The sequence below is a fragment of the Corythoichthys intestinalis genome, chromosome 16 (genome assembly GCF_030265065.1).
Source record: "Corythoichthys intestinalis isolate RoL2023-P3 chromosome 16, ASM3026506v1, whole genome shotgun sequence".
In the NCBI taxonomy this organism is placed as follows: domain Eukaryota; kingdom Metazoa; phylum Chordata; class Actinopteri; order Syngnathiformes; family Syngnathidae; genus Corythoichthys; species Corythoichthys intestinalis.
In genome coordinates this window covers 10,243,414-10,270,926 of record NC_080410.1, presented here as the reverse complement: position 1 = coordinate 10,270,926, position 27,513 = coordinate 10,243,414, and the positions used below count along the sequence as shown (strand labels likewise).

Sequence of the window (27,513 nt, the reverse complement as noted above, 5' to 3'; positions counted from 1 at the left end):
TTGCTTCATAGCGTCCAGATGGACTGCAAATTCATCTGATTTTGCGGATTAATTTGTTTATTTTTCACATCACGCCAGCCAAACGGCTGCAGGCTTTTGTGGCTGCACCAGGGAGAGGCATGTGAGCCTTTTTGGGTTTCAGAAAGTTCCCGTTCACCCCGAGATCGGCGAAAACAAGTGTGCGACAACCAGTGTTGTTAATCTTACTTTAAAAAAGTAATTAATTAAAGTTACAAATTACTTCCCCACAAAATTAATTATGTTAGTAACTCAGTTACCTGAATGTAAGAGTAATTAGTTAATAACTCAGTTACCTGAATGTAAGAGTAATTAGTTACTTGGCAAAGTAACTGGTGATAATTTTCATTTTTTGTTTTTTTTCCTCAAAAAAAAAAAAAAAAAAAAAAATCACACTATGTAAAGTTTAAAAGGTTTTTGGGACAATTGGCCCTAGCCCAATTCTTTACCCTAATTTACCCTGAATCAACCGATAAAAGTTGTTAAAATTGCTCCCATTATTGCATTAGTTCCCTTCTGTCTACTTTTGACATGTGGAATTTTTAAAACTGTTTCATCATTTAAAGATAGATTCAAGTCAAGATTTGCAGATTTAGGAGTATTTTGGATAAAAAGTTACTTAGGTTCGCTAGTAAGGTTCTCTACAACAGAGTCTTCCTAAGAAGTCTACTGCTTTAAGATGGCAGCTGTTTACCAACGCATCTAGTTTCTATACTGTACATGTTGCTAATGCCCCCGTGTCTGTCATTTCGCATCTAATTCTATACATATATGTGATATCTACCATGTCTATCGTGTGTGTAGTTTGTAGGCTATCGGCTACAGTCAGGTTTTATCAGAGCCACCTAGCATCGCGTTTGCTCGGCATCACAACTTTTTGGCCTCCTCTCCACTTCTGCTGCTGCTCTGGCGTCTCGGTGAGTCCGTCTCCCTCAGACTTTTATCGCGTCATTTAACCAATATAGTAACGGATAGTAACGCACGCCTTTCCATCCACAGTAACGGTAACGGCGTTGCCAAGATGAGAAAAGTAATTAATTCGATTACTCACTACTGAAAAAAATAACGCCGTTAGTAACGCCGTTATATTCTAACACCGTTATTAACAACATTGGCGACAACTGTGGGACCATTGGACTTACGAGGAAGTGAGTAAACATCGTGTTTTGCATTATGTCAAATACTGGGATCATGGCAAACGTTTTAATACCGAGGTGGCTTGCATTTTGTGGCTGACATGCTCCTTGTCCACTCAGTCGACGACCGGCGGCTTGTCGCACATCCGCCTGCTGGGAGAGCACTATACTCGGCTTATTGCCCTCTTCGTGCGCCCGATGTTCTGTCATATTTTCCACCCGATCATAAATTGCAACTTTGTGTTAAAAATGGTTGCGAATACAGCGATTGCAGAGTAAAGATTACAAACTTTCTTTAAATAAAGGACTACTTACTTACGTTTGATCATGGATGGACATGTAGAAAAGCTCTCCTGACACATTCTGCCATGTTAGCTGCACAACAACTGCAGTCGCTCTCCTATGACTCTCTCTCGCTGTTCACGTCTTCACCGTGTAGTAAAGCATTATTTTACCATATTCGTGTTGACCATCTGGCAGCTAAGCACTCCTCAGACGTCGGCCGGTTTTTCCGGCGGTCATTGTCCAGCTGCTTCCCCGCAAACGAGACCTCTGCCCTCAGCGGAGCTCTAACTTGCTTACCGCTGAGGGCGGGTTGCCAATCGGCGAAGATAATCGACAACCCTGCTGCCGTGTGAAATGGTCCGGGCTAGTTTTGTGTGATTTTTTGCTTCGAAGACTTTGAAACATCACTCGGTTTGGGTTAGCAGGTCGGTTAGCTGTCACACCTCTTGGTTTGTTTACATTGTCCGAAGCCGGGGCAGGGAACTGACAAAAGCCCCACTAATTATGGTGGCATAAAATATCATTCGGGAAGTGCAACAGTAACAGTTGAAATGGATTAAAGTTGACTCAACCTCTGTCCTGAGTCCTTGTGTGTACCACATTGAGCATGGAGAAAAGAAAGAAGACCAAAGAACTGTCTGAGGACTTGAGAAGCAAAATGGTGAGGAAGCATGGGCAATCTCAAGGCTACATGCCCATCTCCAAAGACCTGAATGTTCCTGTGTCTACCGTGCGCAGTGTCATCAATAAGTGTAAAGCCCATGGCACTGTGGCTAACCTCCCTAGATGTGGACGGAAAAGAAAAACTGACGAGAGAATTCAATGAAAGATTGTGCGGCTGGTGGATAAAGAACCTCAACTAAGATCTAAACAAGTTCAAGCTGTTACAACAGATCACAACAGTGTCAACACGTACTATCTGTCGGCGTCTGAATGAAAAGGGACTCTATGGTAGGATAGCCAGAAGGACCCCACGTCTGACCCAGAGACTTAAAACAGCCAGGCTGGAGGTTGCCAAAAATTACCTGAGAAAGCCAAAAACGTTTTGGAAGAATGTTCTCTGGTCAGATGAGAAAAAAGTTGATTTTTTTTTTTTTTTTTTTTTTGAAAAGGCATCAACATTGAGTTTACAGGAAAAAAACGAGGCCTTCAAAGAAAAGAACACGGTCCCTACAGTCAAACATGATGTAGGTTTCCTGATGTTTTTGAGTTGCTATGCTAACTCTAGCACTGGACTGCTTGACCGTGTGCATGGCATTATGAAGTCTGAAGACTACCAACAAATTTTGCAGCATAATATAGGGCCAAGTGTGAGAAAGCTGGGTCTCCCTCAGAGGTCATGGCTCTTCCAGCAGGACAATGACCCAAAGCACACTTCAAAAATCACTAGAAAATGGTTTGAGAGAAAGCACTAGAGACTTCTAAAGTGGCCAGCAATGAGTCCAGACCTGAATCCCATAGAACACCTGTGGAGAGATTTGAAAATGGCAGTTTGGAGAAGGCACCCTTCAAATCTCAGAGACCTGGAGCAGTTGTCCAAAGAAGAATGGCCTAAAATTCCAGCAGAGAATTGTAAGAAACTCATTGATGGATACTGGAAGCGGTTGTTTGCAGTAACTTTGTCTAAAGGTTGTGCTACCAAGTATTAGGCTAAGGGTGCCAATACTTTTGTCCGGCCCATTTTTGGAGTTTTGTGTAAATTGATAATGATCTAATGTTTTTTCATTCCAAGCAAAATAAATGAAGATATTACTACCCAAGCATTTGTAATTGCAATCATTTTCTGGTAGAAAATGAGCATTGTCTGACAGAATTGCAGGGGCGCCAATACTTTTGGCCAGCAGTGTATGATATAACAGCATAACCTGCATGTATACTTTTTGCTGGGGACGGGACATTAATAAGACCAAACAAATTATTGAACGGGGGTCATGGCTATATTTCTCACGCATATAATACTAATTAATTGATATGATAAATGATCACTACAAAATAAATCTGTGTTAACTTGTACAAACTTTTATGTGTATTGGTTCAGGTGATACAACATTCCATTCAAACCTTTGTTTTCAAAAACTACTAAACAAACATTTTGAAGTGCAAGTCCCTTAATTAAAAAACGGGGAGCTATCCAAGAATGGGTCCACTTCTTGGGGATACTGTAGGACCCCTTAACTCAAACCAAAGTATTGTAATATAAAAGTGATTTGGGGAACAAAAGAATCGGTTACATAGTGACGCTGTGGCATCAAGACCAAAAGAATGAAAAATCTCCATGGACTGATCTACATCTGAGGCATACTGGACTACCCCAAGACTCAAACCAAAGTACTCTTATAAAATTCTGATATGTGATTTCATTTCACAGATTTTTTTTTCATGTCAGTGTCCCCCTGAAGTGGACCCATTCTTGGATAGGTCCCTGTTTGTTTTTATTTGTTTTTGGGTTTTTTTGTTTTTTTAAAGGGACTTACTTGCACTCTGAAACTATCATGTTGCATTACTGTAAAGCTCATAATGCAAACAATGATCCAAATGAGGGCTGGCTAGCTTGACTTAGTTTTTCCTGGTGGAGGCTGGCCAGACCGCAGTAGTTTTGCAGGTTAGCAAATTCAGTTTAATGTTATGCTAACTCTAATGCAGGTCGGACTTTCAGTAGCAAAATTAGTGGTGTTTCCCCCAACTCCACAACACTTAACGTCTTTTTACGTTGCTTACAGTGGCAGCTGCTGGCCGGAAAAAAAAAACAACTTCTAATATCCCTACTGTTCAAAGGGGGTGGAGGAGGCCGCATGTTGTTGACATGAATCTGTCGAGGCTGTGTGAATGTGGGTGTGTGTCTGTGTGGCGTGAGGGGTGTCAAGTTATTAGCCAGTCAAATGTGCGATTAAGGGGAAAAAAATGGACCGGCACACTCAGGAAGTGAAAAGGGATAAATGTAAGTCTGAACAAAATGAAAATAATTCACTTAATGATGGTAGGGGTTAGGGTTGTTCCGGTCATGTTTTTTTGCTCCCGATCCGATCCTGATCGTTTTAGTTTGAGTATCGGCCGATCTCGATATTTCCCGATCCGATTGCTTTTTTTTGCTCCTGATTCAATTTAATCATTCCCGATCATATACATTTTTGCAATGCATTAAGAAAAAAAATGAATAAAACTCGGATTAATTTATACATTTAACATACAGTACATAAGTACTGTATTTGTTTATTATGACAATAAATCCTCAAGATGGCATTTACATTATTAACATTCTTTCTGTGAGAGGGATCCACGGATAGAAAGACTTGTGACTTTGTATATTGTGACTAAATACTGCCATTTAGTGTATTTGTTGAGCTTTCAGTAAATGATACTGTAGCCATGCCCAAATGCATGATGGGAAGTGGAACCATGACTGTGCGTAGTGCTACCAATTGATATACAGTGGGGAGAACAAGTATTTGATACACTGCCAATGTGTTTTCCCATTGTGAGTGTATCAAATACTTGTTCTCCCCACTGTATCTTCTCTGCGTTGGGAAATAACATAAGGTGTTAAGAAAAATGATCAATTGCTATCTTGCTTCCCCACATTGCTTCCCATGATATTTCTAATCGTAGGGAGAGGGATTGCAAGGCTTTTGCCAATTAGAAAAAGGCTCCAATTGAGCGCGACAATGCGTGAGTGGGTCGTGCAGTGCATGCATTAATTGCGTTAAATATTTTAACGTGATACTTTTTTTTTTTTTATTAATTACCGTCGTTATCGGGATAAATTTGATAACCCTACCTTAAGCCTAAACTAAAGACTCTGGATGAGTGTAACATATTATGTCTGTAACGTTAAATACAATTAGAAAACGACTTAAAAAATATATATATTAAAAAAAGGCATGGCCGATATTTTTTTGCCGATTCCGATACTTTGAAAATGACGTGATCGGACCCGATCGATCTAGTAGGGTCTATTAATCTATCCTTACAACATATAGGAAGACAATCTAAATGACCTATATAACTGAATATAATGTAAATAAGGTTGCTCCAAAGTAGGTGGGGGCAATTTCAGCATCCTGAAAAGTTAGTAGTGTTATGTCCCTGCCGTCCCTATGCAAACCTACGCCCTTGCAACATTGTCACATGCATCTCACGAAGTAATATATTCTCAGACATGTGTCTCAATACTGTCTAATCTATTTGCAGTTACTGTACATTATTGCATTCTTGCACTGTTACATCAATATCTACGCACAAACTGTAATTTGCACTATAGAATCAAGTCAGCCATCTGCCTCCTAGTCTGAGTAATGTAAATTGTCATATACGCACTGTTATATTACCACTACATCAACACTTGCTGCTAGTCATTCATTCATGTTATTCGTAACTGTGTACACTGAAACTTGTGCCTTTTACTTAATTTTTTTCAAATTAGCTTTATTGTACTTTTGTTCTATGTGATGCACATTATGACGAAGCTTTATATCTTCGCCCAAACTTTTCTTTTATCCCAGGCAATAGTTGGTGGTTTATTTACCTGACATGTTTCGGCGAACACTTCCGCCTTCGTCAGAGGGTCACTGATGTTGGTGTAACGCGTCTTTATCAGCTGATGGATGAAGGCGTGACTCACCTGTCAGAAAGACAGGTGAGTCACGCCCTCTGCTGCCCATTCACTCTTCCAAGATGCTGTTCCAGGCTGTAGAGAGCATGTACGCCCCCCTCGTCCCTGCTGATGGTCCTCGGGCCCCGCTTGCTGATCTCAATGGCCTCCCTAATCCAGCACTGATGTTTGTTTTCTTCGGTGTGGATGACTCTGGCCTTTTCCCAGTCCATGATGTGGTTTTCCCTTTTGCAGTGATCGGTGATGGCTGATTTGTGATGTTCTCGTTGTGATTGTTCTTTTATTGCCCTTGTTTGTCTCATTGCCGTCTCCTTTTCACATTCTTTCTTGTGTTGTTTTTCTTGTCATGAAGCTCCTCCCTGTCTCCCCGATGTATGATTTATTGCATGATTTGCATGGAATATCATATATTGAGTTGCATTTGTTTTCTGGATGGATTTTGTCCTTTGGGTGGACCAATATCTGGCGGAGTGTTGTGTTTGGTTTGACCGGTGTGTCCATGTTGTATTTTTCATGACCCTTTGGATACGTTCCGGGACTCCCCTCATGTACGGCAACGTCACCATATCTCTGTGTTCTTGATTTGTATGTTTTTTCGTTCCCCCCAGTGTAATGTTGTTCTTGTTTTTGACCTGTCCTGCACCTTTTTCTATTGCACACTGTAGATACTGACACCTTTTTAAATGCCTGTTGTATAATGTTTTTCTTCCTGTGTTCTGTCTTCCGGGTCCGTTATTATTGCCATACATTCATGTAGTGTTCTTACTACTGACATTTTGTGGATAGTGGGGTGTTCCGATGTCCATAGGATGTATTGGTCGGTGTGTGCGGGTTTCCTGTGTACTTTTATTTTGATGTCGCCTTTGTCAGTGTGATGTATGTTTATGTCCAGAAAGGCTATGGATTTATCTATTTCTTCTTCATGGGTGAATTTGATGCTGCCGGTGGTGTCCATGGTGTAGAGGTGGTCCGTGAGTCGTTGTGTATGTCCTGTTTTTACTTTTTCCAGAATGTCATCTACGTAACGTTTGCATAGTGTGGGTTTGTATTCATCCGGAGCTGTCGTGAGTGCTTTTTGTTCCAAATCATCCATGAAAAAAACGCACATGATGGCAGACAGTGGGTCACCCAAGGCGAATCCTTCTTTTTGTCTGTAAATTGTGTTTCTGAATTGGACGTACTGTATGTGGAAGTGGCGATGAAATGAAGTAGCTGAGTGATGTCCTGTACTGTTTTTTGAGTGTTCTGTCTGCAATTAAGCTGTTGTGCACTATATGTATGGTGGCCTGTGTGGGTGTTTTGGTGAAGAGGGAAATGACATCATGTGATATGAGCATTTCATCTTTGTATACTTTTATGTTTGTGAGTTCTGTGGCAAGTTGTTTTGAATTTTTGCAATGTTGATCTGTGCGTCCCAGTAATGGTTTCATTATTTCTGCGAGCGCTTTTGAGAGGTTATATGTTACTGATCCTATGCTGTCTACTATGGGGCGAAGAGGTATACCTGGTTTATGGATTTCTGGTGTGCCGTAGATCCTTGGGATGATGTTTACTGTGGGTAATAAGTAGTTGTACGATTGTTTGTCTATTTTATTTTCATTAAGTAGTGGTTTGAGTACCTCTTTAAGTTTGTTTTTCTTGTTTTCTGTTGGGTCCTTTTTTAACACCTCATAAGCAGGGGTGAAAGTGGACCGGAATGAGCCGGATCGGAGTTCCGCTATGAGTTTATTAGGCGGAACCGCCGGAGCGCCGCTTTGATCCCACAAATACGACGGCAACTGTCCAAACATTGTTAAAAAAAAAACTGCAACGCTACCACACACGCATCTCCAATAAGAATCTACTAATGTCAGATTTACATACACAAGTGTTAACAACAAGCCAAATAAAGAGCTTGTGTAGCGTCATCCATTTACACCGATATTTATTATTCATTTATTTTTTCGACGTAGTTCTTCCCAGCGTCTCTCTCTGCCTCTGACAACTTTGACAAGTCACGTCGCAGGCAGCATTAAAAAAAAAAAAAAACATGGACTCTTCTGTCCGTTCAATTGGCTGACATACTGACACGTGATGGGCAAGGATAGTTATCTCTGAGTGGTTCAAATGCACGTTCTTTCTCCCCAAGAGAGTTGGGTGCAAAACAGGGGACTAAGATGAGCGTAAAAGGGGCCTGAGAGGGGCGGTTTGCTGCCAGAGTCCTCTCCGTCTTTTTAGAACAACAACTAGAGGGGAAAAAAAACAAGCTTGGTGATTTAAAGGAGAAAATGCAATGTAAAATTAATCAGATCTTTAAGAGAAAGGAAATAATTGGCGAGGTTTATTTTAATTTAATCTTCCATGTTAATGTGCACTTTAGACTTATTTTTGTTCATTTATGTATGGCTACTTATTTATTTCCTTTTAATCAAAAAGTCTGTTTGCTTTGTCGTCAAAATATATTCCATTTCACTGTGCTTAATGTATGTTATTTGTACTTATTTTTTGTTAATGTATGTTCCTTATATCTCTATTATTTAAAAAAAAAAAAAAAAAAAAAAAAAGTGTTTACATTATGTTCCATTTTAAAGTGCATCCTATGTTCTTGAATAGATAAAATTGAGCTTTTGCTTTTAGATTTGAAGAAATGAGGGGAAAATAATTAGATGGAGTTTTAGATGAATTTTGTAAATCAGTGAAAAAAATACAATTTTGAATGGAAATCAGTTTCTCATTTATGCCTTGTTCCAGTGTAATGCAGTAGCCTAATGCATGTGTTAAACCTTTTATTCATTCATTTTCTGAGCCGCTAATCCTCACGAGGGTCACGGGGGCGCTGGAGCCAATCCCAGCTAACTATGGGCAATATGCGGGGTACAACCTGAATCAGTTGCCAGCCGATCGCAGGGCACAAGGAGACGAACAACCATATTTAGGGACAACTTAGAGCGTTCGATCAGCCTACCATGCATGTTTTTGTGATGTGGGAGGAAACCGGAGTACCCGGAGAAAACCCACGCAGGCACAGGGAGAACATGCAAACTCCTCACAGGAAGGGAAGGCCAGAGCCCGGGATTGAACCCTTGATTTTTTGCATTTTGGTGGTTTTAGGAGGTTTAACCCCCCCCCCCCAAAAAAAAATGGAGTCAGGGAGTTTCGGCAAGAAATTCTAGCCACTTTCACCCCGGCTCATAAGCATCATCCTGTAGTAACTGCTGCATCTGCTCTTCATATGTGTCCGTGTCCATAATCACTACTCATGGCCCGAGGACCATCAACAGGGACGAGGGGGCGTACATGCTCTCTACGACCTGGAACAGCATCTTGGAAGAGTGAATGGGCAGCAGAGGTGAGTCACGCCTTCATCCATCAGCTGATAGAGACGCGTCACACCAACATCAGTGACCCTCTGACGATGGCGGAAGTGTTCACCGAAACATGTCAGGTAAATAAACCACCTACCATTGCCTGGGATAAAAGAAAAGTTTTGACGAATTTATAAGTGTAGGCAAGATGAACTCAATACAACTAAGCTTTATATCTTCTTGTTCTGTGCAATTACAATAAAGGCTTTCTATTCTATTCTATTCTATTCTATTCTATTTAGAATCAGAGGCGTAGCAAGGGTCCCCGGGGGCCCCAGGCAACAAGCAACATGGGGCCCTTCGACGTGTGCAAGTAAGGGGGACAGTTGGACTTGGAGAAGAGTAGCAACACAAAAATACCACCATCGGATGTGGAGGTATATAACTTTGTGTGAAATCAGAAGTCAGATTGGCCCTAAAACCCACCAAATTCAAATTATTCCATAAAAACACTGATTGGTGGACTACTGGCCGAAATGAGTATTGAATTTGTTAATAAAATTGTTTAGAATTATTTTTGATGCATATATGTTATATTTTTCTTATAAAATACTCGACGAGGAGTACGATATACCCATTAAAAGACTTTTTTGGAAAAATCACCATTACTGTAAGTAGTCACATGAATAATGAGGTGGCTTGTGGAAGTCAACAGAAAACAACTCGGCAAGGAATTTCCGGGGAGTACTTGGTGAGTCATTCATTAGACAATCATGTGGTATTAATTGCTGATTGGAATTTCTTAAACATGTATAGTCTACGTGACATGGTTAGTGCTGATAGGGATTGATGACAGAATCGTTAGATAATCTGCCAAATGATTCCATGTTATTGAAACACTCCCTACACTTGTCGCTGCGACAGTGCAGTAAAGCTGTGTGTGCTAAATCTGTTAGGCCTCTTGGGGCCCCTGCTGGCTGGGGGCCCAAGGCAATTGCTGGTTTGCCTATTGGGACGCTACGCCTCTGTTTAGAATATACTGTATTTAGCCTTTTTTTTTTTTTTAGAATTACTATTTTTAATGTAGGTTGGTGCTTCTGATAGTATTTAGGTTAACTACTGAAGGGCATTCTGACCCTGATCTCGCTAAACTGCAAAAACGCAGCCACCACCTTCCACGTTTTTATTTAACTGAACTGAACCGTCACTGCGTGACCAGTTTCTTCTTGGTGTTCCATTTCCAAACGCTAGATGGTAGTATTTCTCTTTGTATTAGCAGGCTCCGCCCCGTGTGCTCGTCATACCCGGAAAACCGGGTATGACGCATTGCAACGCTCTCGCTTCCGCCGAAGACATGACGAGTGCAGGACTTACGTGATCACCCGGGAATCATGCAGTTAAATTATATTCAACCTTGATGTTGCTGATTGGTAAATTTTACTTACACAAGGTAAGAGTTTCAAAGTCCATAAGCTTACAAAGAACAAGAAGAGTATTTGTACACCATATATCTCAGGGATTTGTCTTTGATTGGCTCTTAGTGTTGTGCATCTATTCTTTTGTTCTTGTATTGTTTTTATAAGTGTGACTGTTGAAGTGCCTTATATTTTGAAATAATTCTGCCACGTGTTGTACAGTGTACAAAGTGCCTCCTTTGTATTATATATATGTTATATGTGTGTGTTTGTTTGCATTGCAGTTTGTATTTCTTTTGTTATTGTATTTGTGTGATTGTTTAAATAGAAAAAAGAAAAAAGAATTATATTCAACCGCTCCTAAAATGTAGCATTTAAATCATGACATTACCATTACAATCATTCAGTGAATAAGTATTTTAATTCAGCAGGTCGGAGGGAAAAAACATGTCCACGTCCTCATCTCAGAAAGACTCACCTACAACCTCCAACTCAACTGCTTTCGACGCGTTTTCTTTTGCGATGGCCAGCAGAACTTCTGAGGACAACTCCAGCAAAGAGCAACAGCCAACTGGGGACGTGAAAAAGAAGCCTTGCCGTGCTTGTACGGACTTTAAATCGTGGATGAAGACACAGAAGCAGAAGACGACAGCTGCAGTGCAGGTGACATAAGGTCAATGCATGTTTTCAGGTGTAGCGGTCCGTCTATAGGGAATGGGACGTACTACGTCATTGTTTGGACGCGCCCCCATGCTGGCAATACGATTCACTTCCGGTTCGGCAGACTCAATGCGGATTGTAACGTGTGGTCGTGCTAAGCTAACTCTTTCGGTGTTTTAGAAAGAAAATATGGGTGCTTATTGTTGCGTTACCGGGTGCAACAGCGTCTCCTACGACAAAAAAAGGGGTTAGGAAAAATGGACTCACTTTTCACCGTTTTCCTGCATGGAGGACCAAATATCAGATCACGAAGGTACAACAGATGGCTGGATTGCAGCGGTTCGTCGGAAAAGCATTTCTTATGATCATATTTCTGCTGGAATGAGAGTGTGTTCCCGTCATCTCTACTCTTGTAAGTTGAACGATTTATCCGTTTTGGTTTCAATACGTTTTTTTTTTTTTTTTTTTTTTACCATTGTGTAAATCTGCCTCGGTAGCAATGCTAACCTACTCCTCCTCCTCACCTACCTGTTATGTTCCTAGGAAAACCTGCATATGAAATGCTGACAACACATCCCGATTGGTCACCATATCTCTTCTTGGGTTATTCTGAGGTCAAGCGCACCACATCGGAGCGTTATGAGAGGTTGGAAAGGCGAAGAGTGCACGCTGAAACTTCAGTTTGCTCTGCTCTTACAAACACGAGCCCAAGTGTTGTTGTGAAAAGTCAATAAAATATGAATACCAAAACATGGCTTGAACAACTTCTTGACAAACTGTAACTGCTTGTTGTTTACTTCAGGTCTTCATAATAAACAGGTGTAATAATTACAAAGTCAGGTGACTTAATTTTGTTATTCTATTTGGAGTATGCATTGACAATTTTTGGACAGTGTTGTAGACAAAAACTGGGACTGATAAATTGCAATAGATTTATTTCAAGTAATGCAATTTCTCCAATACGATATTTGAATTGACAGTTTAATATCTTTAAATTAGTGCAAACAAGGCCCACCCTCTGACGGTGGCAGCAAATATTATATAATAAATTATAAGTAATACACAAATACAAGATCACAATAAACGTGTCTTTGTCAAAGTAGTTTAAAACACTATTTACTGGCCTTGGGTAAATTGCCAGACAGGATAAATATGTGCTTTAAAGTTCTTGCATTTCCATTTTAAGTATTGCAAGTACTAGTCTCCAACACAGTATTTGAACTGACAGTTTAAAACCATTTTAGTACAAAATGGCCCACACTCTGGCAGGGGGCAGCAAATATTATAATACATCATATAATACATTATAAAAAGCTATATACTATATAAATACAAGATCACAACAAAGCCTGTATTTTTCAAAGCAGTTAAAAAACATCCAGTGGCCTTAGGTAAATAAAGGTGTATAAATATGTACTTTACAGTTCTTGCATTTCTATTTTAGGTATTGCAACTTTTCCAACACTATTTGAATTGACAGTCTAAAGTCTACATTAGAGCAAATAAGAATATTATAAATTAAAAATAATAATAGAATATATAAATTCAACATTACAATGAAACGTGTCTTTGGCAAAGTGGTTAAAAAAAACAAAAAAACACGTCACTGGCCATAGTTAAATAGCCAGTCAGAATAAATATGTGCATTAAAGTTGTTGCATTTTCACAAGTTAAAAGCCTGCAGTTCATCGACAAGAAGGGCAGACCTAGATGGCGTCTGCTGCAGGGGCTTGTTTGAGTCCGACACAGGACAAATGGAACCACTCCACTGAACAAATTTTCTTTGTCAAATGATCCAAGAAGAGAGATGGTGACCAATCTGGATGTCTTGTCAGCAGGTTTACCTAGTAACACAACAGATAGGTGAGAAGGAGGAGTAGGTTAGCATTGCTACCGAGGCAGATTTACACAACGGTAAAAAAAATTAAAAAACGTATTGAAACCAAAACGGATAAATCGTTCAACTTACAGAGTAGAGATGACAGGAACACACTCTCATTCCAGCAGAAATATGATCATAAGAAATGCTTTTCCGACGAACCGCTGCAATCCAGCCATCTGTCGTACCTTCGTGATCTGATATTTGGTCCTCCATGCAGGAAAACGGTGAAAAGTGAGTCCATTTTTCCTAGCCCCTTTTTTTTGTCGTAGGAGACGCTGTTGCACCCGGTAACGCAACAATAAGCACCCATATTTTCTTTCTAAAACACCGAAAGAGTTAGCTTAGCACGACCACACGTTACAATCCGCATTGAGTCTGCCGAACCGGAAGTGAATCATATTGCCAGCATGGAGGCGCGTCCAAACAATGACGTAGTACGTCCCATTCCCTATTTACGTCAATTGCAGACAATGAGTAAAAAACAAAATTATCTAGACATTTACATATAGTTTGCTACTACAGTGATATGCAATTTTATCTGAACCTTTTGGAATTTCACACATTTCTGCATAAAATCACCATCAAATGTGATCTGATCTTTGTCAAAATCACACCGATGAAAAAACTGTCTGCTTTAACTAAAACCACCCAAATATGTATAGGTTTTCATATTTTAATGAGGATGGTATGCAAACAATGACACAAGGGGGGGAAAATAAGTAAGTGAACCCTCTGAGCCTCTAAGGATACTTAAAAAGCGATTTAAACCAATTTTTACCAAAAAAATTAAGTCAGGTGTGAGCCCAATCACTGATGAGTTGTTTAAAGCTGCCCTGCCCACTATAAAACGCAATTGTCTTAATGAGAAGTATTGTCTGATGTGCATCATGGCTTGGTCAAAAGAGCTGTCTCAAAACCTGCGATCAAGGATTGTTGATTTGTATAAAGCTGGGAAAGGATACAAAACCATCTCTAAAAGTTTGAATGTTCATCACTTGACAGTCAGAGAAGTTGTCTACAAATGGAGAGAGTTTGGCATTGTTGCTTCTCTCCCAAGGAGTGGCCATCCACCAAAGAGGATACCAAGAGTTCAGTGCCGAATACTCAGAGAGGTAAAAAAAAGAACCCTAGAGTGGCTGCTAAATACTTACAATAATCACTGGCACTGTCCAATATCTCTGTGCACACGACAACTGTATGTAAAACTATGGCCAAGATTGGTGTTCATGGGTGGACTCCACCACTGCTGTCTAAAAAAAAACATTGTTGCTCGTGTAATGTTCGCAAAAAGGCACTTGGACACTCCACAGAAGTTTTGGCAAAATATTTTGTTGACTGATGAAACCAAAGTTGAATAGTTTGGAAGTAACACACAACGTCTTGTATGTAGGAAAAATGGAACAGCTCACAACATCAACACTTCATCCCCACCTTGAGGCATGGTGGAGGGAGCATCATGATTTGGGGCTGTTTTGCTGCCTCAGGGCCTGGACAACTCACAATCAATAATGAAAGAATGAATTCAAAGTTTATCTGGATGTTTAGCAGGAAAACCTGAGGCCGTCTGTCAGACAGTTGAAGCTAAAAAGAGGATGGATGCTGCAACAAGACAATGATCCAAAACACAGATGTAAATCAACTTCAGAATGGTTTCAGAAGAACAAAATACACGCTCTGGAGTGGCGAAGTTAAACTCCGGACTTAAACCCGATTGAGATGCTGTGGCATGACCTAAAGACAGCGATTCGTGCCAGACATCCCAGGAATCTGACTGAACTACAGCAGTTTTGTAGAGAAGAAAGGGCCAAGATTTGTCCTGATCCATGTGCCAGACTGATCTGCAGCTACAGGAAGCGTCTGGTTGAAGTTATTGCTGCCAAAGGAGGAGCACAAAATATTAAATGTGATGGTTCACTTATTTTCCCCCCTATCCTCATTAAAATCTGAAAACCTATAAATATTTGGGGGATTTCAGTTAAAGCAAACAGTTTTTTCATCTGTGTGATTTTGACAAAGAATAGATCAAATTTGCTGGTGATTTTATGCAGAAATGTGAGAAATTCCAAATGGTTCCTGTACTTTTTGATACCACTGTAGTTGAGGTAGGTACCCTTTGAAGATGACAGAAACCCAATCTTGTGTCTGTTCTAGGGTTTCCTAAAGTATCATTACGGAAATTTTGTCTCCAGATACGATATCTGATTGCAAAAGCATCTATACTCATGTCTTTGTTTGTTTTTTAAACTTTTTTGTACTATCACAGGTCACTAGAAATTTGTTGTCATGTGGTAAATTTGATTTTGATGGAAGATGTTTATGCATTTTTCGTGTTAACTCATTGGCTGCCATTGACAGTGCTGGGACGTCCAATACATTTGAAGTGGGAGGGCTTCTAGAATGTTCATTCACTCCCAGTTTAAATGGCTTGGAAATCTACTAATGATTGTTTATTTTAGGGTACTTGTGCTCACTTTCTGTTCATTTTGGGAAATTCCAGTACATTTTGGATCATTCCCTATTGATATTAGTGCATTTCTAGGTCTTTTGTATAAACATTTAGATTATCATTTAACTTCGTTTTTCAACTCAGCAGGATTCCCAAGTTGAACAAGAGCCCCAGTGTCCGCTGGACAGGCAAGAGTTGGGACGCAACACCTGGTCATTTCTGCACACCATGGCTGCATATTACCCTGATGAACCATCTGTCGGACAGCAGCAAGAGATGGGCCAGTTTATCAACCTTTTCTCCAAATTCTTTCCTTGTGACGAATGTGCAGAAGACCTCAGGGAGAGGTCAGACCATAGAACCCATCGACGTGAAATGTTCAATAACATAAGTTAGCTTTACGTTTTGGGAGTTTTAAAAAAGGAGTGGGTAATAAAATAATTTACTTGGTTGTTTGGCGAGGTTCAGACGGCAGGTCTTCGTGCACAGTTCCAATCTTTCATCATATCTGTATTTTTGGCGTGCCAGTTCAGACTGCCTTTTTCCATGGAGCCCGTTCATTATTATGCATGCACACTAACTTGCACCCAACACGCGCTGAGCAAACTGACCCGCATGTGCAGAAGCATCAAAACTAATGACTACCGTATTTTGCAGGCTATAAGTCATTCCGGAGTATAAGTCACATTTTGGGGGGAAATTCACTTGATAAAAACCAACACATACAACCCCTAGCAAAAAGTATGGAATCAGCAGTCTCGGACGAGCACTTACTCAGACATTTTATCATGTAGGACAAACTCAGATAAAACGCTTGAAAAAATAATGAATTAGTTCAAAAATGCAACTTTTTAGCATTCAGACACTAAAAGAAATGAAAAAAAAAACATTGTGGTGGTCAGTAAATGTTAATTTTATAGAGCAGGGAAATATATATGGAATCACTCCATTCTGAGGAAAAAATATGGAATCATGAGAAACAAAGAAATAACAATCAAAACACATCTAGTATTTAGTAGCACCACATCTGGCTTTTATGACAGCTTGCTTCTCTGAGGCATGGACTTGAGGAGTATTCTTCATCAATTTGGTGCCAACTCTTTGATTGCAGTTGCCGGATCATCCTTGCAGGTCGGACCCTTGCTTGTAGTGTTGCACCGATACCATTTTTTGGCCCTGATACCGATACCGATACCTGGCTGTGCAGTATCGGCCGATACCGATGCCACCCCGATTATATATATATAATTTTTATTTATTTATTTTTTTTCCCCAAAGAGCTACATAATTGGATGTGAAATCATTGCTATCAAGATTTTGTCAGGCTGTTGCTTACCTTTGCAAAATAGGAAAAAGACTAGTACAAAGTATAATACTAGCCCAACAGTAAGAAAGTAAAAATAAGTTCATAATAATAAACTCTGAATGAACTGAGTAAACTTTTTTTAAACCTTTCAAAGGCCAAACAGTGCAACTTTCATGAAATTATTGTCACATTCTGCTGCTGGTTAGATTGTGTTTTGTTGCTGGGCTGTTAGTGTGGGCGTTCCTGACGTCGCACCTGAATCCAATGCGGGCTCATCAACGCAGCATTTAAGCACGGGTGAGCTCAGAGAAGGCTGCCGAGATATTTGCTTTGCTGATTGCCATTTGACATCTCGCACTACAGTCTCGCTACATTTGCTTGTTACGCCCCTGCATTGGGTTTTTTCTGTTAGTGTGCTGCACTTGTTTGTAACCTCTACCCTGTGCAGGTATTTGAGTGTTTTTATTTTGGCTTTTTGGTTCGCTGCCTATCGTCTTAGTTAATCTTCGAGTTTTTAGTATTGAGCTCCGTCGACCTGCTGTCACGGACTCCTTTAGTTATTTCTACTATCCCGCGATGGTGTGTTATTTTTTGTTTGCAATCATTAAACCCTTGTACTTATCCCCCGCTTGTTGTCCGCTTCGAGGTCCAACCTTGTTTCCACATTTGCGGACGCTCACAATTATAAGTAATAATAATTGACCACAGCATCCCGTCTCTCTATTAGCCTCGTTTTTTGGGAGGGGGTGGGTCCCTTATTTCTATTTCTGACAGGTGGCAACCCTACTTTGGAAACACTTCCCAAATTACTGTGGCATTTCTTTCATTAAAAGACAGTAAAAGTAAAGTAGACGAAGTGAACTGACCAGAGATAGTTGCTCCGGTCCAGCGCCCTGCTTCCTCTGGATAGCAGTCCAGCTCTTGCAGGCTCAAACTCGTTGTGTTCGTTCGCGTTTCGTCTTCAAATGTTTTATCAGGTTCGAGGTATTAAAACTGGCCGATTTAACTCCACATCTCGAAACTTTCAGGCCGCAAATCTTGCATGCAGCCATTGATTTTAATTGATGGGATTTCTATTTTGAAATATTTTCCGACCGCCGCCATGTCGGCCATGTCGCCATGTCGGCCATGTCATTGGTCAGAAGTGGCTATTGGCCCGTTCTCATTGGTCTGGAGTAGGGCTGTCCCAAACATTTAATTTTCTCCCGATTAGTCAGCCGACTATTTTTACGATTAGTCGACTAATCTAATAATTAAAAAAAAAAATTTTTTTTGTTTGTTTTTGTTTACTAATTTAGCAATGAAATTTTTGTTGACGCTTATCAATTCACAAAAAACATATTGGAACACTTAAATTATTTATTAAAGTACAAATAAACACGTAAATAACAATAATAATTCACAAATAAACAATGAGTTCAAATGCTGATAGAATTAACTAGTGTAACATCCCGATTGAAAAGATGGTCTCTTAAACTGATGGTTTACAACTTTTATTCCATCCTTGATGTAATCACACCGTAAGAGCTACGGTGCACACAAATAAAACAACAGAATTAGAAATTAACAAAAACTTTTCACCTTTTTCCTTTTAAACCTTATTTATATATCAATGAATTGCCTATATGAATTGCCTTTACCTTAATATATTACCTTATCATTGACAATTTCTCCCTTGAGTGCAATCACTGTATATACTGTATATATTTGACCTTTTAACCTTATATAATTTTCTATGCCATAAAATAAACCATAACATGAAATAAACCTTTCAGTTAGCATTAAGAACAATACTAATAGCACTTATAGGCCCATTGTCAATGAAACATTATTATTTAGTAAGGCGACAGCACCCTCTGGTGTACAGAAAATGAAAAAACAATAAAAAAGTTTTTGTGACGGCGCTTGAGGTGTTTATTCACGGCCGACGTGCAGCCAAGCTTGGCATTGAAGAGACAAGACAGAAGAGTGTACCCTCCTTTGTTTCTTTGAAATAAGTCAATGTTTTGGACACTCTGGTGCGCTTTTTTTGGCTTTGTGCCGCTTTCCCCGCTTGCATACAGAGCATCCGACATTCTGAACTTTCCACGCATATATTTTTTTAACCGTCGACGGGATGTTGTGCTCGTCGACGGATTTACGTCATCGATGACGTCGACTATGTCGACTAGTCGGGACAGCTCTAGTCTGGAGCAGGCCAATAGCGATAGCTGTTTGGTGTTCACGTGTCATCACACAACACAGACAAAGTGCAGTGAGCGCCACGAGAAAAAAAAAAGGCTGTGGTCAAATGTTATAATAATGGACCGGTAAATGGTATCGGCGCCGTCTTTGTTGGTACTCGCCGATACCGATACCACCATTTTGGGCCGGATCGGCGCCCCCTGCCGATACTAGTATCGTATCGGTGCATCTTTACTTGCTTGGACCATTTTTTTTCCAGTTTCCACCACAGGTTATCATTAGGGTTGAGATCAGGGCTATTTGCAGGCCATGCCATTGACTGGATGAGTCTGTCTCAAGGGAATGTTTTAACAGTTTTGGCTCAGTGGCATGATGCATTGTCATCTTGGAAAATGACAAACATATTTTCAATTGAAGGGACAAGAAAGCTGTCTAAAAGTTCAATGTAAACTTGTGCATTTATTGAAGATTTAACCACAGCCATCTCCCAAGTGCCTTTGCCTGACTGACATGCAGCCCCATATCATCAAGGACTGAGGGAATTTTGATGTCTTCTTCAGGCAGTCATCTTTGTAAATCTCACTGGAACAGCACCAAACAAAAGGTCCAGCATCATAACCTTGTCAAGAGTCAAGAATCTGCATTGGACAAGGTGTCAAGAGTCAAGAATCTGCATGATTCCATATGTTTTTCCCTCAAAATGGAGTGATTGCATACAGTGGGGCAAATAAGTATTTAGTCAACCACTAATTGTGCAAGTTCTCCCACTTGAAAATATTAGAGACACCTGTAATTGTCAACATGGGTAAACCTCAACCATGAGAGACAGAATGTGGAAAAAACCCAGAAAATCACATTGTTTGATTTTGAAAGAAATTATTTGCAAATCATGGTGGAAAATAAGTATTTGGTCAATACCAAAAGTTCATTTCAATACTTTGTTATGTACCCTTTGTTGGCAATAACGGAGGCCAAATGTTTTCTGTAACTCTTCACAAGCTTTTCACACACTGTTGCTGGTATTTTGGCCCATTCCTCCATGCAGATTTTCTCTTGAGCAGTGATGTTTTGGGGCTGTTGTTGGGCAACACGGACTTTCAACTCCCTCCACAGATTTTCTATGGGGTTAAGATCTAGAGACTGGCTAGGCCACTCCAGGACCTTGAAATGCTTCTTACGAAGCCACTCCTTTGTTGCCCTGGCTGTGTGTTTGGGATCATTGTCATGCTGAAAGACCCAGCCAATCATCCAAATGCTCTCTAGCGAACCGCAGACGGGGCTGGACGTGTACTGGCTTCAGCAGGGCGACACGTCTGGCAGTGCAGGATTTGAGTCCCTGGCGGTGCAATGTGTTACTGATACTAGCCTTTGTTACTGTGGTCCCAGCTCTCTGTAGGTCATTCACTAGGTCCCCCTGTGTGGTTCTGGTATTTTTACTCACCGTGCTTGTTATCATTTTGACGCCACGGTGTGAGATCTTGCATGGAGCCCCAGATCGAGGGAGATTATCAGTGGTCTTGTATGTCTTCCATTTTCTAATAATTGCTCTAACAGTTGATTTCTTTACACCAAGTGTTTTACCTATTGCAGATTCAGTCTTCCCAGCCTGGTGCAGGTCTACAATTTTGTCTCTGGTGTCCTTCGACAGCTCTTTGGTCTTGACCATAGAGGAGTTTGGAGTGTGACTGACTGAGGTTGTGAACAGGTGTCTTTTATACCGATAATGAGTTAAAACAGGTGCCATTATACAGGTAACGAGTGGAGCCTCGTTAGACCTCGTTAGAAGAAGTTAGGGCCCAAGTACACCAGATGCATGATCGTTGCGGTTCCGGTCCGGCTCAGTGTTGACCGCGTGCCACGCAGTACGTCAAAACCAGGCAAATCATACCGGCTGCGCACGGCTGCGGCCCGCCAACTCCGTCCCCTCGTGAGCTCTCGCGTGATCGCGCGATAATGTGCCATTTAAAACAACGACAAACACTCTGTACTCATCAGAGAAGCAGAGAGAGAGCGCATTTTTTCTTTGCATATTGATATTTTAGTTATGTCTGTCTCTTAATTCCAGATTGACTGAATCATGTTGAGATCAGGGCTCCGTGTGTGGGGGGAAGGGGGTGGGGCCCTATTATGCCCTTGGTTGTGTCGGTGGGTTTATATCTTTGTGCACATTTAAAATTTATGGCACATAACATCTCAATGAGCTGTTATAAACAACTGTTAAATAATCTGCAATATTATAAAATGGATAGCGAATTATATACTACACGAGCTAAAAAACAGCATACTTGGAATTGGGTGTCTCAACACTGCAGATTCCTGTGCCCAGCGCAAACTGTTGGTTTTTATATGAAAAGTCAAGTAAAATGTAGGAAAGAAAGAGAAACGTCTCGATTAGACCACCAGGTTGAAACTTGTGGGTGTCTCTATTCCCTTTCGTATTTTTCCCCCTCGACTCTGTATACAAACCGACATTGTGTGTGCGCCAGGCACAAGAATTTCTGTGGTGGAACCACTTCCAGATGCGCTGCTTTTTTTCGCTCAAAGTTGTCAGCACGTCATGTGTTTGATATCATTGCCAGAAAAACACACATAATAGGACACCTTGCAGTTTCGCTTTTAATGCTGTCCTGATAATAACGATCTGCTTCATCGTATATCACTTTATGACTTTCCACCTCCATGATGAAACGTCCATGTTCGCTGGTGTTTAAACCGTGAATAAGCAACTGGGCTGTTACGTCCAGGCCCAGCTCCGCCCATTTTGTCGGATGCGTGTCTGGCAAAAATAGAAAATAGCCTATACCATCCGGCGGGCATGCGGCACGCCGGAGGTGGTTTGCAGTCAATCCGGAGCACTGACGCAGCCGGTATACATTGAACAGTAGGATATAATGGGAACGGATTGGCTCCGGCGCTGTTTTTTACCGGAGTCGGACCGGAACCGCAACGATCATGCATCTGGTGTATTTGGGCCCTTAGACCTCTTTGACAGCCAGAAATCTTGCTTGTTTGTAGGTGACCAAATACTTATTTTCCACTCTAATTTGGAAATAAACTCTATAAAAATCAAACAATGAGATTTTCTGTTTTTTTTTTCCACATTCTGTCTCTCATGGTTGAGGTTTACCCATGCTGACTATTACAGGCCTCTCTAATCTTTTCAAGTAGGAGACCTTGCACAATTGGCGGTTGACTAAATACTTATTTGCCCGACTGTATACATTTCCCTGTACTTGCTCTACAAAATTAACATTTACTGACCACCACAATGTTTTTTATTCATTTCTTTTCGTGTTTCTGAATGCTAAAAAGTTGCACTTTTCAACTAATTCATTATTTTTTCAAGCGTTTTATCTGAGTTTGTTCTACATGATAAAATGTCTGAGTGAGTGCTCGTCCGAGACTGGTGATTCCCTACTTTTTGCTAGGAATTGTAGAACAGATATGTCATCTTGATAGGCAATTTAATATAAAAATACAACAGAGAACACAAGCTGAATAAGTGTACAATATCATAATGTTACATGATGCATGAACAATGAAATGCGAACGTGGCCAGTATGTTAACGTAACATACTGTAGCTATTAAGTTATTCCGATAACTATAGCATAAAGAACATGCTAACAAGTTTACCAAACCATCAGTGTCACTCCAAAACGCCAAAATAACATGTGAAATGATATAATAAAGTGTTAATAATTTCACACATAAATCGCTCCTGAGTATAAGTTGCACCCCCAGCAAAACTATGAAAAAAAAAAAACCAACAACAAATTTATAGTCCGAAAAATACAGTTCACATGCTGGCTCTATGTTAATCTAAGGCAGGGATCCCCAACCTTTTTTACACCACGGACCGGTGTGATTTGGGTCTTTTTTTCACGGACCAGTGTTCTGTCAAATTTTGCACCCTTATAAAATTTTGCTCCCAAAGCGTTTGTGGTGGTGAAAAAAAGCCCTCTTTTATATTCAGTTGGACTCTCAATGTTATCCAACGGTGCTAAAAAACTACATCATAAACATACATGTGCAACACAAAAATGGCGTAAATTAATGCTTAACGACACGGCAAAGTCGTTAAGTGACAGAGCTGTGTGCAGTTGTTGTGTGCAGCTTCCATGGCAAACGTAAGTTAATATTCCTTTCTTTAAAGAAAATTTGTAGCGTGTACTTTGGAATCGCTGCATTCGTGGTCATTTTTAACGTTACGTGCATGCCAAATTTGTCAGAACACCGGCAATGTGCGGCAGAAATATACAGCAAATATAAAATAACATTAGTTTTTAGCCCCGTCGTGTTAAGTGCAGGGAAAATAAAACTCACCTGCTGAATCAGTGGGAGGCCTGAGCTCGTTTCGTTAAGACAAGATGGTCCCGAGATGGGAAAGTGAGAGAACCCCGCTTCACAAAGATACGATGTTGGAAATTGTAGCACATTTTCACTGCTCTCCTAGCGATGTCAGGATATTCCGAAATGACTTTAAACCAGAACCTCGGTAGAGTTGTTGTCTCAAATGTACGCTTAAAGTTGCCGTCATTTGTGATCTGCACAAGCTGATATTTCTGTTGCACAGATATGTTCGAATCACTCGGTTTATTCACATACGGGTCACGAATCCACGCCTTCGCAGTCAATGGGTCTTTAGTGATTGGGAAGTAGCATAGATTTTGTTTTCTGCGAGGTGGTAGGCTCGTCTTCCCTTTTCCCATAAATCTGTCCAAAGACGTCTGTTTTTCAGTCATTCTAGTGTGGGGGCTAATTATTTCCGGGAACGAAGGTGATGGGCGACGACCTACGTTATTATCGAGGCCAAGCACACATAGATATACAAAACAAGATGTACTGCTAACAGTCCAATCAATGCATTTCTATGACGACGACATATCCTGTATTTGTATATCTAGAGTAGACAGGGATATTGGTGTGTGAAGCGGCACAGGGCAAAGTCAGTCGGCCAGAATGCAGCCTTTATTAATTATATATTGTTTCTGCGCGGCCCGGTACCAAATGTACGGTACCGGTCCGCGGCCCGGTTGTTGGGGACCCTAATAACAGACCTAAATAATGCCCAATTACTCTTATTTCAAAGTTTATATGTATTTGTAGAACGCATGCACGCACTGCGCGTGCATGATGCACGCACATAAGGTCAGTTTGCCCCGACTCAAAGCCATGTAAGCATATTGAAATATTCCTCATTTGACGCACATAAGGAAATCTCAGGCTTATCCTTTGTTTTTGTTTTTTGTTTTTTTTCATTTTACAGTGATACCTCGACATACGAACACATCAACATAGAATCCTTTCGACATCTCACGTAAAATTTGACTCATCATTTGTGTTGATATATGATGGCATGCATAAAATAGAATGATTTACAACAGCATCGCATTTTCGTTGTTTTCCCGCAATACCGCAGCACGGCGGATTTTCTTGAGAGAAATCATCATGGGTTCCATGAAGGTTAATGCAGGTGGTGAAAAAAGGAAAAGGGTGATGGTAACATTGAAATTCAGAAAGAAATGAGATAATAATATGAGCGTGGTTTATGTCAGTGAACTGGCTCGACAATGCGACCGTAATATGTCTACGATCTTGACGTTCTCAAGCAGATGGAAGCCATCAAAATGGTCAAAGCATCCAAGGGATCGACTATCGTCTCTTAATGTCTTAGCACTATTTTGGAGATGATGGAACGCCTTTTGCTGATATTGATTAAGGATAAAGAGACCTACACCCGCCGTCTCCACCGACCTCCGTTCGCCTGTCTCTATAAGTTAAGGTAACAATAAAAACGCCTTTTTATTTCCGATTTATTAATATTGTAACATCGACACGGAAGTCGCCAGCTTTAACAGTTTTTTAATCATTTATTTCTCAGAACTTATGCAACACAACACTGCTACTGTCCGCCGTAGCCTACACCAACAAAAACATGAAAAAAAAAAAAGTTAATAACTTCCCACTCTTCTGAACCTTCCTCTCTCGTCAGTCACAATATGCATTCAAGAACAGCATGCAAAACACAATCGTCATATTAGAACCCAATTCGTTATATTATTATTATTATTATTATTCCGATTTTGTATTAATAGTTTATTTGTTTTGCTATGTGTAATTGCTATTTGCAATTGCGATTTAGCGTAGGTTTTTGGACTGTGGAACAAATTCATCGAATTATAATGTATTGTCATGGGAAAATCTCGCTAGACATACGACCATTTCGATCTACAAACCAGGTCCTGGAACGAATTAACTTTTTATGTAGAGCTACCACTGAATTTTATTTATTTATTTTTTAATGACTGCCATCAAGCCCGCCTCTAAAAGCAGAGTTCCAGTTAGGCGCTATCTGTAATGCACAGCTCCATTGCTGCCGTCCTTCCTGCCTCCTCACTCTTTGCTGACATAAATGCTGCATGAATTCTGATTTGGTTGGGAGAATTGAGTGTTCAGACAGTCGCCGGATTTAAAACCACATACGAAAGTGACCAACATCGGACTTGAAATATTCCACTTCTATGCGACTTGTCCCGTTAAGACCATCAAGGTAATGCTTCACTCGAGTCGAAAAACATGAAAAAATCGGATTTGTGCATGAAGACCAGCGGTATTGACCTAGTCTTTGATTTCACAATTGATGGGTAAGCCCAAGCCCTGATGTTCACTGATGTTATAAAGGACTTTGCTGTCAAAAAAATCTAAGCGCATCACTGTTTGAGGGCTTGATAACCCCAGGGATGTGGAGGGGGCAGGCACAGGATGTTTAGTTATACTGTTTTGATGCTTAGCAGGTGAGCATAGCACTCTCGGTTGTATTGTATTGTAGCCTACATGGGACAATAGATGGAAATTGTTTATATTGTGTCTCATCACATTACGGTCTGTTAAATTTAACTGTCCATCTCAAATAATTTGAAAATTTACACTGTTATTGCTTGCAAAGTGTTAAAACTACTGCGTATGTTGTCGCGACAAGCCGGTGGCAGGGGTGAGGTGGGGGGGCGGGGGGTGCTTATAATGCTCTCTTGTCCCCGGGCCCCTGCAAGTCTGTTAATAGCCCTGGGTAAGCCTAAATTATTCGGATACATGCAATTAAAAAAAAAAAAGGGGAAAAAAAGTCAATTTTCCATTATATGCCTCCTTCAACACCCTAAAAAAACTCTTTTCCCAACAGCAGAATAAAACTATAATTGTAATAAACACAGTTTGAAATGTTCACCTACTATTTGGGGAAATGCAATATCTTGTCTTTGTCTTTTTGTCAGAGACAGTTGTTCAGATGACATCATTTCCTCCCCACAGATTAAAAACCAATCAGCCAGACACGAGGAGCCGTCACGCTCTTTCCCAGTGGCTCTGTCGACTCCATAACAACATCAATGTGCGTCTGGGCAAGCCTGAGTTCGATTGCTCCCGAGTTGATGAGAGGTGGAAGGATGGATGGAAAGACGGTTCCTGTGACTGATAGAAACCCTCTTCGAACTTGAAGTGTCGACACTTTGGGCTTTGGAACAACATCATGTGAATGGAAATAAATTAATTTTAATGGATTTTTTGTTTTGCGTGAAGAAGAAAAAAAGTACAAACAAGTGCGTACATACAAACTACGATTTGCTATATATTCTATATTAAATGTTGTTGTTTTTTTTTTAACCAAACACTTGAAAGTTGTTCTCTATAAATAACATCCCCAATATTTTCATATAGAGATAATTAAGCCTAGTTATATAAAATTTTCAACAACCAGTGATTCATCATGGGTAGATAATTAGTTTTATGCAGGACAAAGGACTTCTGAGGTTGAATTTTATGTGGGTATGTGGGTGTACGTGCATGTTTGGGTTTTAGGCTATGATTACTTTATTCTGAGACCTCAAATGAAAAGGACAAAATACGGTGAAATAGTCCAACTAAGTTAACTAATTAACTGCCATTGACGGTGCTTAGACGTCCAATTCATTTTGACTGAGAGACGCGAATAAACCCATTTACAGCCAATCTTCCTGATTTAAATGAATTGGACTCATAGGCGGAGATTGAGGGGAGGCCCCCGTGGCCGAAAAATGTCATTGAATGTAATTGACTTTCCTATAAATGAATTTGAAATAAAGACCTAGCTGTTAAAATGTTGTCTATAAAAGTTGTAAATCAATAAACAACAAATATGAATGAAATAAACAAGAGTCCTACAATTTTTCGAACAAATCATGTGACTAGCACCTTAAGAGCCAGTCACTTGCTTTGCTTGATCCGAGGATTGAACACAGTGTCAAGATGAAATATA

The 27,513-nt window shown here is 40.3% G+C and overlaps 2 protein-coding genes across 4 annotated transcripts in view; one reads left to right on the top strand and one right to left on the bottom strand.

Annotated features, from left to right (window-relative positions):
* Nucleotides 1-11,378, bottom strand: part of drg2 (developmentally regulated GTP binding protein 2) — a 26,142-nt gene extending 14,764 nt beyond the window's left edge. Inside the window, exon 1 of the mRNA XM_057817097.1 lies at nt 11,226-11,378. The gene's annotated coding sequence lies outside the window, so the exon portion shown is untranslated. The remainder of the gene's footprint in view (nt 1-11,225) is intronic.
* On the top strand, nt 10,619-27,513 carry gfer (growth factor, augmenter of liver regeneration (ERV1 homolog, S. cerevisiae)). 3 transcript variants are annotated; one of them, XM_057817099.1, is made up of 4 exons: nt 10,619-10,782; nt 11,179-11,410; nt 15,880-16,082; nt 26,532-27,513. In XM_057817099.1, exons 2-4 carry the CDS (start codon nt 11,195-11,197, stop codon nt 26,692-26,694), a joined length of 582 nt encoding a protein of 193 aa, XP_057673082.1. In that variant the 5' UTR covers nt 10,619-10,782; nt 11,179-11,194; the 3' UTR covers nt 26,695-27,513. The 3 variants fall into 3 exon arrangements, with proteins under 3 accessions (XP_057673082.1, XP_057673081.1, XP_057673083.1); XM_057817098.1 differs by having other exon boundaries at nt 10,623-10,782; nt 11,176-11,410; nt 26,532-27,512; XM_057817100.1 differs by having other exon boundaries at nt 10,626-10,782; nt 11,176-11,410; nt 15,883-16,082; nt 26,532-27,508.

What these genes read in the sequence shown, in the direction of transcription:
- gfer (XM_057817099.1), top strand. Translation starts at nt 11,195, where the DNA reads ATGTCCACGTCCTCATCTCAGAAAGACTCACCTACAACCTCCAACTCA. An exon ending in AGACGACAGCTGCAGTGCAG is followed by an intron (nt 11,411 to 15,879) that starts GTGACATAAGGT and finishes TTTTCAACTCAG; the next exon opens with CAGGATTCCCAAGTTGAACA. An exon ending in GCAGAAGACCTCAGGGAGAG is followed by an intron (nt 16,083 to 26,531) that starts GTCAGACCATAG and finishes TCCTCCCCACAG; the next exon opens with ATTAAAAACCAATCAGCCAG.